Source organism: Primulina huaijiensis, chromosome 13, assembly GCF_012295235.1.
Source record: "Primulina huaijiensis isolate GDHJ02 chromosome 13, ASM1229523v2, whole genome shotgun sequence".
Classification (NCBI taxonomy): Eukaryota; Viridiplantae; Streptophyta; class Magnoliopsida; order Lamiales; family Gesneriaceae; genus Primulina; species Primulina huaijiensis.
Window position 1 is genome coordinate 3,493,448 of NC_133318.1, and position 18,655 is coordinate 3,512,102.

The 18,655-nt window shown below is 32.7% G+C and overlaps 2 protein-coding genes across 6 annotated transcripts; one reads left to right on the forward strand and one right to left on the reverse strand.

Annotated features, from left to right (window-relative positions):
* Window positions 1-8,817: 8,817 nt before the first annotated feature.
* On the forward strand, window positions 8,818-14,002 carry LOC140991714 (transcription factor BIM1-like). 5 transcript variants are annotated; one of them, XM_073461833.1, is made up of 12 exons: window positions 8,818-9,092; window positions 9,253-9,551; window positions 9,692-9,769; window positions 10,665-11,021; window positions 11,808-11,916; window positions 12,043-12,170; window positions 12,246-12,354; window positions 12,460-12,529; window positions 12,621-12,716; window positions 12,944-13,395; window positions 13,470-13,596; window positions 13,703-14,002. In XM_073461833.1, exons 2-12 carry the CDS (start codon window positions 9,515-9,517, stop codon window positions 13,775-13,777), a joined length of 1,638 nt encoding a protein of 545 aa, XP_073317934.1. In that variant the 5' UTR covers window positions 8,818-9,092; window positions 9,253-9,514; the 3' UTR covers window positions 13,778-14,002. The 5 variants fall into 5 exon arrangements, with proteins under 5 accessions (XP_073317934.1, XP_073317933.1, XP_073317931.1 ...); XM_073461832.1 differs by having other exon boundaries at window positions 8,819-9,092; window positions 11,802-11,916; window positions 13,706-14,002; XM_073461830.1 differs by having other exon boundaries at window positions 8,820-9,092; window positions 9,206-9,551; window positions 11,802-11,916.
* Window positions 14,003-14,474: 472 nt separating this feature from the next.
* Window positions 14,475-18,335, reverse strand: LOC140991548 (rhamnogalacturonan I rhamnosyltransferase 1-like). Its single transcript, XM_073461554.1, has 8 exons — window positions 17,361-18,335; window positions 16,611-16,678; window positions 16,414-16,502; window positions 16,142-16,307; window positions 15,762-16,051; window positions 15,470-15,674; window positions 15,223-15,380; window positions 14,475-15,049 (listed from the first exon to the last, which is right to left on the reverse strand). Exons 1-8 carry the CDS (start codon window positions 17,683-17,685, stop codon window positions 14,794-14,796), a joined length of 1,557 nt encoding a protein of 518 aa, XP_073317655.1. The 5' UTR covers window positions 17,686-18,335; the 3' UTR covers window positions 14,475-14,793.
* Window positions 18,336-18,655: the final 320 nt, after the last annotated feature.

The window sequence follows — 18,655 nt, forward strand, 5'->3', positions numbered from 1 at the left end:
GGATTGACGATTTTCTGTAAAATGTCTCACATAGTCTCTGGACTATGACTTTGTGATCACATAATGTTTTTGAACACCAATCTGGATAGCTATTCTTGTAAATATTCCAAATTATTAGAATAAGTTATGTAAATATTCAATATCAAATATATATTCAAATCCATAATTTTTCGGAAAAATCACATCCTCAAACATTTAATTACACGGTAATAATTACATTGTACGTTTAAAATAATTGTATCTTGCATCTGATATAATTTTGGTCCAGTTATAAAATCAATTATATAGTTGATATTTTTTAAATTGAAGAGTTCAAACTAAAATTTTATGTATAGAGAGTAAATGATAATTAAAGTAAATTTTGAATCGATGATTTTTTTTTTATAATTTATCAAATTTGAGAAATAATTATTATTTTAGAAACAAAGATACTCTAAAAAACAAAAAAAAAAAACAAAACAAAACAAAAAAAAGGGTGCCAAAACAGTCCGTTCCTTGTATACATTGACTCCCACGTGACTTTGTCACGAGAATGAGAGCGACGCACCGCCTGCCCATCTTACCCCCCACGTGCTTTCATTGGTTTCGCCTCCAAACTATACATTTTTTTATTTAACTCGTACTTATTTTAATATATCAATCTACAAAATTCCGAAATTTTCTATATACTAAATTTTTATGCATGCATTATGTTATGCACAATATATTATTTTTTAGATATATTTGTAAAACAAAAGAAAATTTAAAAAATTTATGCAAAATATCATAATAAAAAATTATTTAAAAAAGAATAATATAAAATTGTTAAACAAGTAAATAAATTTTTATTTTTTTTCTCTTAAGATATCGATTTAGTTATTTTTATTATTTAATAAAATTTTATGTCGATTTGTTTAGTTTGTGGATAATTTATCAACATTTAAAATCTCGATATCTTATCTATTTTTTTATGAAATTATTCTAAAATTATCCGATGGTCGACAATATATCTAACATCAAGATGTTAAACCTAAAACAAAATCTCAAATTTAAGACTTGATTATATTTATGGGTGGTATATTATACCGTACCAAAAATTTTATATCATATACCATTTTGAAAATTACGGTATAAAAAAATTCATGCCGATATCGTACTGAAATTTTCGATATACCGATTTTCAGTATACCGAAAATTTCGGTACACATAACTAGCATATCGATTATACCGAAATTGTACGATATATCGAGATTTCGGTACGGTATCGGTATATACTGTTTTATACCGAAAAAGCCTTGCATTTTAAAATTTTTATAAATTTGTTGTTTTAAAATATTATATATTTTAAAATTTTTGTATATTTTTTCGGTATTTCGGTATATATCGAAATTTTCAAATTACATACCGTTACCGTACCGAAAAATTCGATATTGTTACCGTACCGTACCAAAATCTTCGGTATACCAAAAATTCGGTATTTTTTCGATACGATAATCTCGGTATACCGAAAATTCGATATTTTTTCACACTCCTAATTATATATAGAGAGATTTACCTAAATAGACTTTACACAATTGCTATAATAAATTTTAGACTTCATTTAAATTAATTTACCAAAATAATCTTTTTATCATATCAAATTACAAAGATATCCCCTATCTTTTAAATCATATTCACTATCAATTTATTCATCTCAAACTCTTTATTTTATTATCTCATCAATTTCGTGCGTATAGAGGCGGCCGTGAAATACATCAATCCTATTTTTTTAAACAAGTATGCATTTCTTTTTTTCCTCTTAACTTTTACGTAAAAAAATTTGATTTTATATTGATATTACTGTGTAAGTAGGTATATGGGTTATGACAAAATCAGTTTGTTATTAATTTTGTTTATGTCAAATCATTAGAATATATTGCCTAGAATTGATTGCTGTAATTTTGATTTTAATTTTTTTAATATTTGACTTGATTATTTTCATGAGCAACAATGGTAATTAAAATATTATAACTTTGTTGTTTTCGTATGCACTAATCCAAACTAACCATTCATAATGTTATTAAAATATGTTTATTGATATGAGTAAGTAGTATTAAAAAAAATCTTATAAATTAAATAAAATAGAACAAATGTTAAATCAACTTTTTAAAAAAATAGATAATTAAATAAATAAATCAAGAAAATGGAACATGTGTGGTCATAGAAAAAGGGTATTTTAGGATTTTTAAATTATATAAGACATAATGTAAATTATGAAATAAAAAATGATATTTTTAAAATTATGACTTTGAAATAGACTAAAATAATCCATTTCCCTTATATCAAACTCCTAAACGTTGATTTCGAACTCAAACTCCCACAACACTTAAAATTCGAATTTACGTGGTGTGTATAAATATGAAGTCCGAAGAAAAAACTGACGGCGTTAGAATAGACGGGATTGGTAGGTGGACCCCACCGCACGCGAAGACTGTAAGCAGGGGATGGGTGCACGTGACCTGTTGCTTGTTTCCCTTATTCTTCTCACCTCACGTGTTACTGTTCTTGTTTTTTTTGCTTTTCAAATTTATCCCATAAGAAAATTAATTAAATACAAATTATTTCATCCCTAGCTTATGATATGTCAAATCGGGTTTAGTTGCTTTATTGAGTTGTGTAAATAAATTCAAAAACAATCTCTGATTTATTTTTAGAGTAATGCTATATATACAACTAAATTTATACAACAATTTTTATAACACAAAAAATTCAATACAAAAATTTCATTTATAAAAATATCACGATAAATTCAATACAAAATCTCACGAAATAATAGCAAAATCTCACGATATTATTGTTGTACATATCGTTGTACGATTTTTGGTTGTACCTATAGCATTATTCTTATTTTTATTGAAATAGTTTGGAAATTAAAAAACGAGTGGTTATTCGAGAAAAAAATATCGAATCTTTCACCAATGATGCTTAATTTATGACATTTGCATTGTCATATGTTTTTTTTACTGTTGTATAACACCGAAAGACGAAAAATTATGTGAGACGATCTCACGGGTCGTATTTTGTGATACAGATCTCTTATTTGAGTCATCCATGAAAAAATATTACTTTTTATGCTAAGAGTATTATTTTTTATTGTAAATATCGGTAAGATTGACCTGTATCACAGATAAAGATTCGTGAGACCGTCTCACAAGAGACTCACTCCTAACAAAAAGTATAGATTTCACGAAATCATAGCGATACATGACGTTTGAGTTATTTGTTTATATGTAGTATTATCACTAACTAAAAACAACAAGCAATAATAACCATATGTATGTATATATTAAATATAATTTTCGAATTAGTAATATTATAGTTTTTGATATAAAAAATCGAATCATAAATATTTTGACTTTTGCATTTATTTATTTATTTATTTGCAGCTTTATGGCGTCACAATTAACACCTTCACGTGCCTTATTTTTCGCCTCACACTCATTTTCAATCTTCTCGACTCACTAGACAGCGATATTTATGGCTTTTACATTATTATTAATTATTATTATTATTATATACTGTTTTAATCATAAAAAATATTAATAAAATGGATTAAATGAGTTTTCTTTTATAAATATCACAAAATAATTAACTATGTCTAAGAAATTAAAGACATCGTTACAAATTAACCTCCAAAGATTTTAAAAACAAAAAAAAATTATCCTAGTTAAATAATTGTTTTAAATAATTATAAAATCTTTAAAAAATTCTTGACTTAAATTAAAAAAATAAAATAAAATCGGTCACCACCAAATAATAATTAATTATATGCACATAATTATACGTCTACATAAATTTATATTTTGATGATTGTATTTGTTTTTTTACTAAAAAATTTGTCATATTTTAAGTGGTTAAGAGGTGGGGGCCAATCTCCAATGATGGTCATGTTCAACTTTCCTACACAAATTTTATTTATAATAATAATATATTATAGACATCTAAAATTATTTTGTTTCCTTCGAATCTACAAAATGACTTCATTTTTTAAAAAAAATATACAAATTGATTAGGTTTGCATATTAATTAGTAAAAGCTCTTTATTTTTAATTAAAATATCTAAATTTTATAAACGTAAGTAAATAAAAAAAATTAGCTACTATATTGGGGTTTTATAACTTGAGGAATGATAAATAAATAATAATAATAATATATTAATATTATTAAATAATTTTCTTATATTTTTGAAAACCTTGAAACATATAAAAATATAGATACGACAATTTATTTATAATGAAAAGAAATTTAAATTAAACGTAAAAGAGTGGATCGTGTCTAAGTGGTGGGCCCATTCGTCCATGATGCATTAGTTGGCCACGTGATCTGGGAGGCGGATGTGGTAGGCATACTTTTTTCAATCACGTGACTCCCCCCGGGTTACACGGAATATTGGCCACGTAGCACTTTTTTTTTTTTTTTATTTATATATATCTATAATATTTATATTATTAAATTATTAAGTAGTAATTAATTTTTGGTGTCATGGTCTGTTTTAATAATTCTATATATTAATATAGTGTTAAAATTTTAAAGCAATTCACATGTAGCTCAGCTGATAGAGTTATGTTTTCTAAGCATTAAGTTGTAGGTTTAATTCCTACATGAATTTTTTTCCCCTTTTTGTTTCTTACTTATTTTATTAATTCATATATCAAAATTGTAATGCAGTCACTCACTATTTTTTATAATTATAATTTGATCCTCATTTAAATATAAACAAAATAAATTATAAAAAAAATATTGTATAAGATTAGTACGCTAGGATAATATATTCATCAATATTAGCAGAAACTTGTGTGAGACGGTCTCACGGGTCGTATTTTGTGAGACTGATATCTTATTTGGGTCATCCATGAAAAAGTATTACTTTTTATGCTAAGAGTATTACTTTTTATTGTAAACATCGGTAGGGTTGACCCGTCTCACAGATAAAGATTCGTGAGACTGTTCCACAAGATACTTACTCTCAATATTTTATAAGCACTAATACATTGGATCTCGTCGAAACTCTAAAATCCATCGTATTAGAACTTCAAAAAAAACAAACAAATATGTTCATAAATTATCCATTTTTAAAATCAAACACATTTATTCCTTTTCTTAAAAAAACAACCCCAAGCACGTATTTTTTTATTTAATGAAGATGGAACTCACCATTTCTATAATTCGGCACGTATTCAGTAAACCTATGAGCTAACGTAGTAGCCTGCAAATTATTTCGTGTTACTATATTATCAAAAAAGGAGATTCATATAATAACTAATTTCGGTTATTATAACATATTAATCGGAGTGTTAAAGCTGGAATAGTGAGATTATATTATCCTAATCCAGACACAGCAAATAATAATTGTTAACCGATCCCAAAGCTGATACCTTAAGCAAAGAATGTTAATGGTTAGCGGGGAAGAATCTTGCACTTTCTTAATTAAATTAATCACAATACTTAATTAATTAAATTAATCAATTTTGTCATTTAATTAAAAGTCGCAGCATAACAAATAATTGAATCCTGCCATGTGCTGTGTTTGGATATGATTAAGCGATCGTGGCTTTAGCTTTAACCATGGTTAAGCTATTTAATTAGATTACGTGAGTATTAACTTTAATCTCGTACACCGGGAGGGTTAGGCAACATATATATGGGATCAGTCTTAATCGGAGCAAACCGGGCAAAAGAGGCATCTACCGCCCTCGATTCGACCCCGTCTCGCCCCGCCCCGATGCCGAGTAGGTTCTATCCTCACTGTGAGCAGTGACGGAGCCAGGTTTTCGATTTCTATCTGGACTAGAATTTTTTAAACCATGGTTGAGCTAATATTGACAAATGGAGTCCCCGGACTACCAGAAAATAAGATAGTGTATAAAAAATATCGGAAAACAACAAGCTACTTGGGCTACCGTCCGGGCGGAGCCATGTGCTGTATGTCTTTGGGTAAAATTTTCGTAAAGTTTTTACGAAAATATCTTTTAAAAAATATGTTTTGTAAGTATAATTTTTCAAGAGTAGTTGAGAGACTTTTTTTATTTGTTTTTAAAATATTAAAAAAACAAACTGTAAAAAAGTTTTTAATATAATAGTTGTTCAAACGCATATTTATTCTTGAAACAAATTTTAAAATTTTTTATACATTTTTTGTAAAAAAAAAAAAAACACTTTATAAAAACGTGTTATAACTACTTGTCTAAATAGAGTGAATGAACCATGCATATCGTAGCAATTAGCTAGCCAGTCTGTTTGAGCTAACCTACGGTATAGACATTAACGTGAAAGATTACCTTAATTGTCGGATAAACAAACAATTAATTTTCAAGCATGCTTTCCTTTATTAATTAAACATTTGTCATTAGTTAATTGGCTAATCAAAATAGTCCACAAAAAAATGCAAATTTTTCAACAAAAAAGTGTCAATTATATTCTCGATTATCTTAATCTACTTCGCCTTCCTCTTTTTCCTTTTCAATATATTTATTCTACTTTTATATATATATATATATATATATATATGGTTGTAACATCACCTTTTTCGAGAATTATATTATTAGTCCGTTTATATAATTTAACGTGATTTATAAATTATTGTGTTAGTTTGGATGTTTACTTTGTACATATCAAAGAATAACGAGCTGTTTGCTCCATCGTCATACAAATATTATTAAATATAAATTTTAATATTAATTATTTAATATATATATATATTTTTTAAAAATAATTCGAATTAGAAGAGAGAGACTGAAGAGTGAGATCACGTGGGTGAGGAAGGTCCCGCGTTTTGCTGAAAGGGCAATGCAACTCACACTCGAAAGGTTTGCACCACCACGTGACCTTTCTTCCTTTATTACCAACATCAATTTTTTTTTAATAACTAAAATAATAAATTTTATTATCATATAATTAGAATATAATACTTTTCGATGCTTCAAATTTCACATGTTATATTGAGTTACAATAATTACTTCTGTTAAAAGAACGATCGACAAATGATCGATCTTTAGGTTGTTATAATGCTTAAAAGATTAAAGTTGCATATTTACTATTATTTATAACTTTTTTTTGTAAATAAACAAATATTTGATCTTAAAAATTTTAATTATTTAGGTTTGTGGCAGAGAACTGATGAATATATTTGCTTTGTTGCCGAAAACCCTAGCTGCTGAAATTTGGAATGAAATTACATTTTTCCTGGTTATCTAGCATTTACCGTGAACATAATAACATATTGTTGCGATTGAATCACCGTATTTACCTATGATTCATTTTGAAATTTTGATTGTATGTTAAAATAAAAATCAACACGAAAATATTTAAATCTTATTTTTCAAATAATTATAATAATATAGTGACAAAAATATTAAAATTATATTTTGTAAGATCAAAAATATTAAAATTATATTTTGTAAGAAATTTGTGAGATCGTCTCGTAAGAAGATAGAGTAAAATTTATTGACGGGGTGTGTGATCTAATCATGGTATTTTGTGTTAAAATTTTGTGTTAATGTCAACGGGTTCAACTGTTGATAAGTAAGCTTTCAAATGTACCCTCTCTTATCCCCACGTGATCTAACCCAATCCATTAAATCATGTCATTACAATCTATTTGCCTATAATATATTTAAATAAATCAAATATTGAATGTGATTGTCGCATGTTTCAATTATGTGGTTTTTTTCAAAATTAATTTTTTTAAATTAAGTTAAAAAATAAGATAGATTTTGGAGTTTTGGAAAATTAAGGGAAAAAACTACCATCAATAACGGACGCAGCAATATTTTTTACAGTGTCTACCACTAATAGCAGCGAACTTTGCAAAATTGCAGCGTCCAAGCTGTCATGTGGTAACTGCCAACAACGGACACTACTTTTTTTATTATTATTATTTAATAAATTTGAACACATATCTTATTAGTAAAATATGAAAATTATATGCAAAAAATATTGTTGAAAATCTATTTCAATAATTTGAAAATTAGATCACTAGTGAATTAGTCAAAAAAATTTAAACATATTCTTTATTTGTAAAATATTAATTAATTTATCTTTCAAAAAAATTGAACTTATTTTTGTTTTTTTAAAAAATATTTATTTAAATATTTGTTGGTTTAGTTTTTGAAAAAAATATATATTCGTGTCCATCCACTTATTTTTTATTTTCTTATTACTATTCATATGATTAATAAAAAAATAATAATAATAGTTGGAATACGAACAATCTTGAATTTCCGTACGCGAAATTCAACTACCATGTATATACGTAATAGTTATCATATAACTATATATATATATATATAAGCAAAAACTTGTGTGAGACGGTCTCACGAGTCCTATTTTGTGAGACATGTATCTTATTTGGGTCATCCATGAAAAAATATTACTCTTTATGCTAAGAGTATTACTTTTTATTGTGAATATCGGTAGGATTGACCCGTCCCACAGATAAAGATTCGTGAGACCGTTTTCCAAAAGACCTACTTAAATAACTATATAAATACGCTAAAAAACAATGTCCATTACACATATATTTCAATTATTCTAATTAAAACTACGTACAAAACAAAAAAAAAAAATTTATATTTGCCTAAAACTTTTTCCATAGAAATTGTATTTTAGGTTGTACTAAAAAAAAACCTTTGAAAGGCTCGGATTCCCAAAAGATTTAGCTTCAGTAAATAACGAGTATTAATCGGGATCACCAAAATATCATTAAAATATTCGCCAACGCCGTTAATTAACGCTGTCTCCTCCTAACGGCAACAACTCCCACCCCTCTCTCAGAACGGAGAACAAAAACTCTGTCCTTCAACTCTCTCTCTCTCTGTGTATATATATATAGAGAAGAAGAAAAAATTTCTCGCCATCTTGGGAAGGAGGAAGCTTGAGCGAGAGATTTCTCCTTGTTATACCCAGCACGGTTTTCTCCTTCTCCTTTCCGGGTGTTCGGGAATTGGGTTGTTTCGAACTGGGCCTACCAGCAGTCTGAGAAAGTTCTTGTTCGGGATCGCTTTCATCTTACATTTTTGGAATTTTGGAGAATCTGGAGCTGAATTATGTGTAGTTCGCCTTAATTGCTATTCTGGGTATGCGTCTTTTTTGTCTCCAGCTTTTACTTTTTCTCCATCTTTCTTCTGCTTGGTCCGATCGTTTTTCGGTGTTTCAACTGCTACGGTATGAGTTCCATCGGTTTTTCGAGTGTGTTCAGTTGAATTGTTAGAATATCGGCTGAGTTCTTACCTGCAGATTTGGTGAGGAAGCGGACAAAGAATGGAGTAATTAACTGAATTGTCCGATGTGAGATTTGAGCTGGATTCTCCCGGCGATGTATTCACATGGAATTTTCGCCGTGAATGCTTCTACGAATATCACTGTGCAGACGGATCTGATTTAGTTCGCACCTTTACGCTTGAATTTTGAACTACCAGCTCGAAAGGATTTCGAACTCATTTCCGTTTATCCGGTCGAGAAATTACTCGCAATTTAGTTGAATTTCGGTTCACTGCACATGGAATTGCCTCGGCCCAGAGCTTATGAAACGGAAGGTAAAAAAAATGTCCTGATTAAAACTTCTTGTTTTGATTTGAATCAGCATATATATTTTTCATTTTGTTCATGTATGAAAGAAAAAAATCATTATGGATTCGTGTGACTGATGGGAATATGATTTGTGTTATATGAACAGGTGGAAAGGCAACCCAAGATTTTCTTTCACTGTACTCGTCCTCTTCACCGGTCCAACAAGATCCAACACCTCAACAGGGTAAAAATTATTTGATCTCCTCATGCAGAAATCCCATCAGTGTCTCTCTTTTAAAAAATATTATTATTATTCCAGCAGAAAAGTTACTGTGTTTCTTGGAAGTTGTGAGGATTATCGTTGGTCTTTAGACCAGCAAGTTTTTCTTGATTTTTTATTCGTTCTAATTCTTATATTTCGAGGTGGGAGGAAAAACGATATAAAGAATGAAAGAACAAAGAAAACCTGAATCGCAGATAACAATTTGCTAGATTGGGGACTGTTAAAACTTGCATGATTGTGGGTGGGGAAGAGGAAATGTCTGATGGCAACCCACGAGTGCCGCAGTTAATGTACCCGTGACCCCATTGGCGTACGTTTGAAATCGGCTCCTTCGTGTTCGTGGGTGGGCCATCACATTGATAGGCTTACATTTCATTTCAAATTAAAAAAGGGTGAGGTTAGGACTTAGCTGCTCCACTTCCTTTGGGCATTTTGGACAATTTTCTTTTAGTCTCTTCTTCCACGATCCATCCTGTTCGAATGATTGGTAATCATGGTATCTCTTCTTTAGAATCAAGCCGCGGAATTTTGTCTTGGCATACCATATTTTGGATGTGGAATTTATATTAAAAATAAATATAAAAAGTATCGGCGTACTCACATGTTCACTCTTAACTGACTAGATCATCATGCTGACAAAGAACACATAACTTCAATTTATATGTTGCTAGGCAGGAAAATGGGCTTCATCTGGATGTAAAGATTTCTCCATATGTTTAAAATGAGATCTTTTGACTTAGCAAATTGATGCCGGATTTAAAAATTCTTATATATATATTTTTTTTATTCAAGAACCACCTTTCGATATGTCCCTCTTATCTTGCTTAACCATCATCACTGTAATCGCAAACGGCAGGTGGCTACCTTGAAACTCATGACTTCTTACGACCACTGGAACGAGTGGGGAATAATGAGACAAAAGAGGGAAACAAAGTTGAAATGAGTGTCGTCAATAAGCTTCCACCGCCAGCAGCGGAGCATCTTCTTCCTGGTGGAAATGGCACGTACAGCATCTCTTATTTTAACCAAAGAGGTTTGAAGCCAGAAGGAGAAGGAAGCTTATATACGATGCAAGCAAGTAGTGCCACGAGAAATGATGATAACTCAAACAGCAGTTCTCACACGGGCAGTGGTTTCACACTGTGGAATGAATCTGCAGTTAACAAGGGAAAGACAGGGAAGGAGAATTTTTCTGCACAAAGACATGTGCTAGGTAACCCGTTTATTTCTGGAATCTGGACACGGGAATGAATGATAGGCTCTTGCAGTGGAAATATAACTTAGTTCATGCATGCAAATATGGTATCAAGTAACATCTTTTTAGCTGTGTGCAGTCCATGGTGGATAATTCATTGATTTTTTTACCAACCCTTTTCATAATGTTTGAAGGGTCACAAAAATACAATGCCAAGTTGAAATTGAATTATTTTTTTGTTTGACTTGGCTTTGTATTTTTGTGACCTTCAAACATCATGAAAAGGGTTGGTTAAAAATTTATTCCCTTAACCTCGGAATGCTAGCTCCGCCCTGATGGTACCTACTCTTGGAAAGTTCCTAGTAATGAATGGGGTCTATAAAATGCTTGGCTTGAGGTATCAGCATTACCATCTCAGTTTTGGGTTGGAACTTTTCGTTTTCAATCAAGCCTCAAGTTCTCAAGAAGTCATGCAGCTACATGATCAAGAACTGCCATTTATATTCCACCGGAAAGCTGCAATTTCATTTTCATAGTTTCCTTGTCCTGAACATGGACATGTGGCAAGTTATCTCAGATTCTCAACTGTGGGATGGATTAGAGAATTTTCTCTCTTTTAAGCTATAGAAATTTCTTATCGGACGCTTGAAGTTTAATTTTTCAGCACTTGGCCTAACTGAATGTCAGGGATTGTCTCTTTCATCTGTTTCCAGCGATCTTCATGTTGTGCTAATGATGAAATTTTAAGACTTTGCACTTTCATGATCTCTGTCTCAAAAATTGACTAATTTTTGGCAGAAGAAGGTCTGAATATGGTGGGAGGACAATGGATACCAGCGTTGGAAAGGCCATCACAATCATCTTCTAACAATAAGCATAACACCACAACCTTGGGCTCTTTCTCGTCCTCTCAGTCAGTAATTTTGTTTATCCATTTTCATTTATTTTTAAATGTATTAGTAGTATCAAGAATATATGTTTTTATTTAGTTTCCATCTTTTTTTGAAGTCCTCTATGAACGTTTGCTGTCATTTTGTAGGCCAGCATCATCTCAGAAGAACCACAGTTTCATGAGTATGATAAAGTCAGCTGAAAATGATCAAAAGGAGTGTGACGACGACGACAAAGCTTTCATTATGAAGAAAGTGCCTTCATTTCAACCAAAAGGTCTCTTTTTATTGTGTATATTGGTCATGGACTCCCGAGTCCTTGTGTTTGCATTTATGATTAGAAATTTCGCAGGTAATTTGTCAGTAAAAATTGAAGCCAGGACCATAGATCAGAAGCCTAATACACCTCGTTCAAAACACTCAGCAACTGAGCAACGTAGGAGAAGCAAGATTAATGACAGGCATGTCTATGAACACTCAAACTTCAAACTTAAGCATGTTGGCATCCAAATATGTATTCATGATTTTATCTCTAGTTTGTATGATAATCTTCCTGCGTAATACAGATTTCAAAATCTGAGGGAGATCGTTCCTAACAGTGACCAGAAGAGAGACAAGGCATCGTTCTTGTTAGAGGTAGTTGGAGATCGTAAAATAAAATTTGTTTCTAACATCAGATATATATAATTCTTGACTTTATAAATTGAAGTTCACGATATATTTGCAGGTTATTGAGTACATTCAGTTCTTGCAAGAAAAAGTTAAAAAATATGAAAGTTCGTACAGTGTCTGGAATCACGAAACATCCAAGATCATCCAAAGAGTAAGTTTATATTTTTTAAAATTGTATTATTTGATTTTTTGGATACAATATTTTTTTATAATTCGGATGATTGTAAGTTTGATGCTTAATTTATTTAATATGTAGCATTTGCATTTAAAAAAAATACTCACTTTGCTTATAGCTTGATTGCAAGAATCTATTGTCGACGCTCTTATCATTTGCAACCAAAGTAAATAAATTAGTAATTTCATTTCACTTGTAAACAGAGGAACTGTCATATGGGTGAAGGTGTTGTTGATCACTCACAATGGGCGAACGCTGGTTCAGGCCCAGCTTCAGCATTAGCTGCGAGGTTTGAGGAGAATAAAAGCCGAGTTTCCCCGGCTATGCCAATCAATGGACAAAATTTAGTTGAATCGGACACAAGCACTGCTACAACATTCAAAGAAAAGGCTCAGCAGCCTGAATTAACTTCTAAGGCAGCACCGGTTCATCCACCAATTCAACCAAGCATCTTCGATTTAGGGAGAACAAGCGCTGTAGCTTCCCCACTCTCACTGCCACAAGCATCAGATTTGAATAAAACCACATCATGGATCCCGTCTCACGTTCTTCAGAACAGATCATGTACAGATTACTGGACCAGGGATAAGCTGAAAGACCAGAATTTGGCCATTGAAAGTGGTACTATTAGCATCTCAAGTGCCTATTCACAGAGGTGAGCCTCTTAGTTCTGATAGTTTGGCTTTCTATGATTTGGTGATAACCACATGAGTTTGTTGTATCGAACAGGTTGTTGAGTACACTTACACTAGCGTTACAGGAATCGGGAATCGATCTCTCTAAGTCCAGCATCTCGGTGCAGATTGATCTGGGAAAGAGATCTAACTCTGCTAATTCTTCCACATCCGCTGTCAAGGTTAGGTGCTTGGCTACCTTATTCTGTAGTCTTAGCAACAAAAATTATCTTATCCTACTGCTTTGCTCTTCACGCCATAAATTTCGAATTCTTGCACATTTTGCAGCAGGATAATGTTCCACGAGATGCATGTATGGAGGATGAATTCGGCCAAGCTTTAAAGAGGCTTAAAACTATCTGAACTGAATCCTAATGCAAGTGTAACAGTACAGTAATATTCTTTTGTGCTTTCATTTTTTTTCCTTTTCCATCTTGACAGAGAGAACCTCCTAACTGATATCAGGAGCTGATGTACATATATTTTTGTGTATCTATATTTTTTTCCCAGGAGTCTTGGGGATGCACAGATTCTCCAAGCACAAAATTTATCATTATACACTACCTTTAATATTATTATTTTTATTAACTACTATTATTATCAGTATCTATTTTGTTGTAACATTGACAAACCCTTCTTTCTGTTTCAAGTTCTAAATATGAAGTTTCCAATATTTGTCTGCACTTTGAGTTTACATTACATATTCAACGAAATATTGTTGTGATTAGTGGTTTATGTATGCATTAAAGCATGACACCTAAACAATAACATGGAATAATGTCTTTTTAACATTATATATGGTGAAATAGCATCAGACTTATCCCATAAACCTTCAAACTTTGTACCATTAATCCGTTACACCATATGAAGTTTCCAATATTTTTCTTGATCGTAACCATCAAGGAATTAAGTGAACTCTAGTTAATTGTTACTTGGATGGTCTCACATCACACAGTAGATTTTTAAATTTTTTTCTTTATCTATTAGGTAGTTTTAGTGCAAACATTATTTTATGATATCTTAACATAAAATAGAACACCAAAACGTCAATAGGAGACAGTAGAAGGAATGAATTGTTAAAAAGCTTCAATGATCAAAACCTATACGTGCATCAATCCGTGTACAAAGCAGACAAGTTTATGAACCCCTTCAATGATAGGGTGGATTCTATACATGAATTGTAACAGTATCATTGACATAAAAACATAAACCCAATCGAACCGGTCATTCGAACCCTCTCCCAGTTCATTCAAGATCACCTCGTCCTTCTAGAAACTTCAAGAAAATACCCATATCTTGAGGACCATGTCCAGAATTACAGTCCCCAATTTCAACACATAACTTTCATGTATTTTCTGATCAAACACATCCAAGAAGGTTCATAATATTCTACTTGGGGGCTCATCTTGGTCCATCGGTTGCAAACACTCGGATGGGTTGGCGTAGAAGTAGTCCTCTTCTTTAGGTCTATCTGGAATTACCAACCTTTTAGTCGGTTTCCCCATGTGTTCTGAGTGAGCATCCTTAACTGCAGCAGAGAACTCGTCCCAGTTCAGAGATCCTGAATTGTATCGATCTATTAGATCGACCAGTAGTCTTCTGTCAAGTAAAATAGTTTTCTTGTACCCAAGATATCTGAAAGCCAAGAGACATGAGCAGAGAAAAAACGTTATACTTCATAGGCCAACTAAGTTTTCTAAACTGCAATTTTCTATGTCATTACTGGCAAAGCATAAACCAAACTGAGGCAAGTATTCATAGCATTCTCAAGAATTAGGAACTAAGTAACTAATTTACTAGAATTATACCTGCGATGGCCTTCAACGACCTTAGCCATGTTCCCATCATAGGTAGGGACAAAAATATCGCTTTGCAGCGAAACAAGATAATCCAGTGCTGCCATTTGAGATGAGTGATTTTGGAAAAACTTAAGGTCTGATGGCTCCAATAGAGTCTCCTTCCTGACCTGAGACAACACAACAAAGACATCAGACCGATACAAGACGGCGAACCCATGGAAGACCCAAAACTATAGCTTCAGCATCATCTACTGACCAAATTTGGATAAGATGATTCAAGACTATGCAATCTTCTCTGTCCGCCATATATTTCTCCAGCTGCTATGTAAATCTGAATATTATGATCGATGTCCAACGCCCTTAATGTTAGTGCGGTTTCCTCTGGAGTCAAAGGGCAGAGACCGTCTTTCCTTTTTAAATCAGAGTCGATGATTTTCTCTTTCCACCAGGGATACACATATCTACCATTTAAGGATATTTAGCAGGAGAATAAATATTTAGTTGTGTGTCGCATTATATACTAGGAAAAAACCAAGAAAAAGGTGCACCTCATTCTTGTCAACTCTTCCACCTCCTCAATATTGCAACCATGAGTACAGCCAGAAAAGGCCAACATATCCATTTCATACCGCAGATGAAGTACCAAAACCGGGCCTTTTTGTCTCAGCAATTTCACAACTTTTCTACCCAATTCTTCTATTTCAGGCGTAAACTTCAAAACATTAAAGTTTACACGGCAACGAAGCTTTTGAATCTCTAAAGGCAAGCCATTATTGGCTAGCCGAGCATCAGTTCTGTTCAGATGTACGACTTTATACTTCTGGATGAGAGGAAGAATCTGCATGTAAGAAGGAAAAATATAACTTCACAATAAATCATAAGAGTGACAAAAATGGAATCAAAGAAACGCCATAAAAAACCTGCCAACCTGACTCTGATAATAAGAGATGTCGGACCAACTAACAGGGGGCATGTTATAGATTATTCCTTGCTCCACTCTCTTCTTCACCCTTGGTGGTAGATCCTTAAGTATCCGAAGTTCGTCTCTCAGGGATGTAATGAAATGATCGATGTCAAATATGTCCTGGAACTCGCTGCAGCAACCCAAACAATTTCTTTTAGGATGGACAAATACTATCTTAAAACGCTTGAAGAAAGTATCAAACTTCAAAAGAACTATTCATCAGTTGGTGGACAAACCTCGGATCATTCCAAAAGGAAGTTCTATCAAGTTCAGGAACTATGAGAGTAACATTCAGATATCTTGCAATTGCTACCATGTCACATATCTGTACGCAAATGATAACAAAATCATCCATTGGATTTGGTCAAATAGCACAAGACACCAAATAAATCGACATGTGGCAACATGTCATTAATAATACAAAACAACCTACCGCTGCCCTCATTTGATTGAGCCCTCCATTGCATGAAACCATCAAGTAGCCGTTGTTCTTGTAAACTCCTACGTGTGAAAATTCGAGTCAAACTGAACATCAACACACCATAACTAACGGAGGAAAACGGCTAATTGCAATAAAAAATGTAATATCACACAAAAAAGCATGTGACCGTCAATGAGAACAATATCCAGTTAAAAAACATATAGAAATCCAATTTCGATAAAAGTTCAAAGATTCAAGGCCTGCAGCACATGAAAAACGAAAGTTTGCAGAATTATAAAGCACCATACAGCATCTATATGAACAAGCACCATCCAACAAAAAGAAGAATTTGATTGGTTCGCAAAGAAAGCTAATGCAACACATTTTGCAATAAAATCTTTTCACTGAACCTTGGAGATTTGCAGAAAGTAATAGAAGAGCTACATACTCTACAGCAAGCAATAAAGAACAACCAAACATATCCCAGTTCTCCACAATAACTCAATTTCGTAAAAGGAAAACAATCAGGGCATACAATAAGACATTTAATAACCCAAACCCACAAAGAAAAACCTCTTATAATAACATTTTTTACCAAACAATCTATGCACTAAATCAATCATCTTCCTTTTATGCAATCTAAACAACAAAGAATTCCAAGAGTTCTCGTAGGAACACAGTAGAGCCTTGATATACTAACTCTTTGGTTGAAGAACTCTTGGAATTCTTTGCGAGAACACAATAGAGCCTTGATATACTAACTCTTTGGTTGAAGAACTCTAAGGGGGAGTTCGGGTGATGAATAAGCATCCAAGGCAACCGATTCTTGGGAAAAGCAAGATGGCCATCCCTTCAACACGAGAGGCCCCCACGAGTCACCCAATGCCGTCAACTGAACAATGCAAGTCCACAGCAAAACCGTCGTCGTGGCCCTTATGATCCACAGCTTGATTCTAGACCGTGACACCACCCCACTATTCCTCAGTTTCTCGAATCTTTCCCCACCAAAAGCCGCTGTCTTCAGCCCCATTATCCCCCAACGTCTCCTCCTTCTATTGCTCTCCTGACGACCCTCTATTCTGCACATTTCACCAACCCATACACACTCCACACTATCCCACCCAAACAACAGCAATCAGCTCGAATTTCGTCGTTCTTGGATCTATCTTACGATCCCAACGCTGCTCCTTCTTGTCAAAGGAAACAGTCTTATTAATATCAAGGAATGGGAAGGAGAAGTTAAAATGTCAAAATCTACAGGGACAAGGAAACTAAATTGTTCCAAGATTCCTCCCCCCAAATACAAACTCCAATTACAATCCCTTCAACAAACGCGTATTATTCCACGGATAAACAAAACAAAAGTCGCGATCTTTAGCAAACCCAAGTCAAGAAATTGAAACATCCAACGTTTTCACGGGCAAAAACGAAAAGGGCCGCAGCGTTAATGGACAATGTAAGAGATCCGGGGTCAAATCCCAGCAACATTATAGGTTTCACGGCGGCGGACAATGGTGGGCAAGCCGCAGACTAACCGTGGAGGATGCAATTGAGGACCCCTGTTCCCATCTTATTCTTAACCAGGAAAAAGCCTATCTGGTTACTACAATTTCCGATCTAGTGCGGGGAGCTCCACCTTAAGAAGAGTCACCTCCGATTTCATTGAAATTAATTCATTTTATCATCAGTAATAATTATGAGAATGAAAACCAACTTCATCATATAGATTATACAAAATTATAATTTTCAACTCCTTGTAGATTTTTTTGTAAATATATCATCAGCTAAAGATAAATCCAAACAAAAATATTTCAAAAAGAAAAATTCAAACAAAATGAATCATGAATCCATTGTATAATTAACATCTTTTATTTTTTTAATGACTTGAAAATCTGCCGCCGCTACTTTTAATGTGAATTGGGTAAACTATCGGACTAATGCAATAGCTTGTAAAATCATATTAGCTAGGTGAACAACTTTGGCAAGATATGTGTGGCAAACTCGTTCGAGAATATGTTAGTGTGAGGAATTGAACGCCTGATTATTGGTCAAACGTT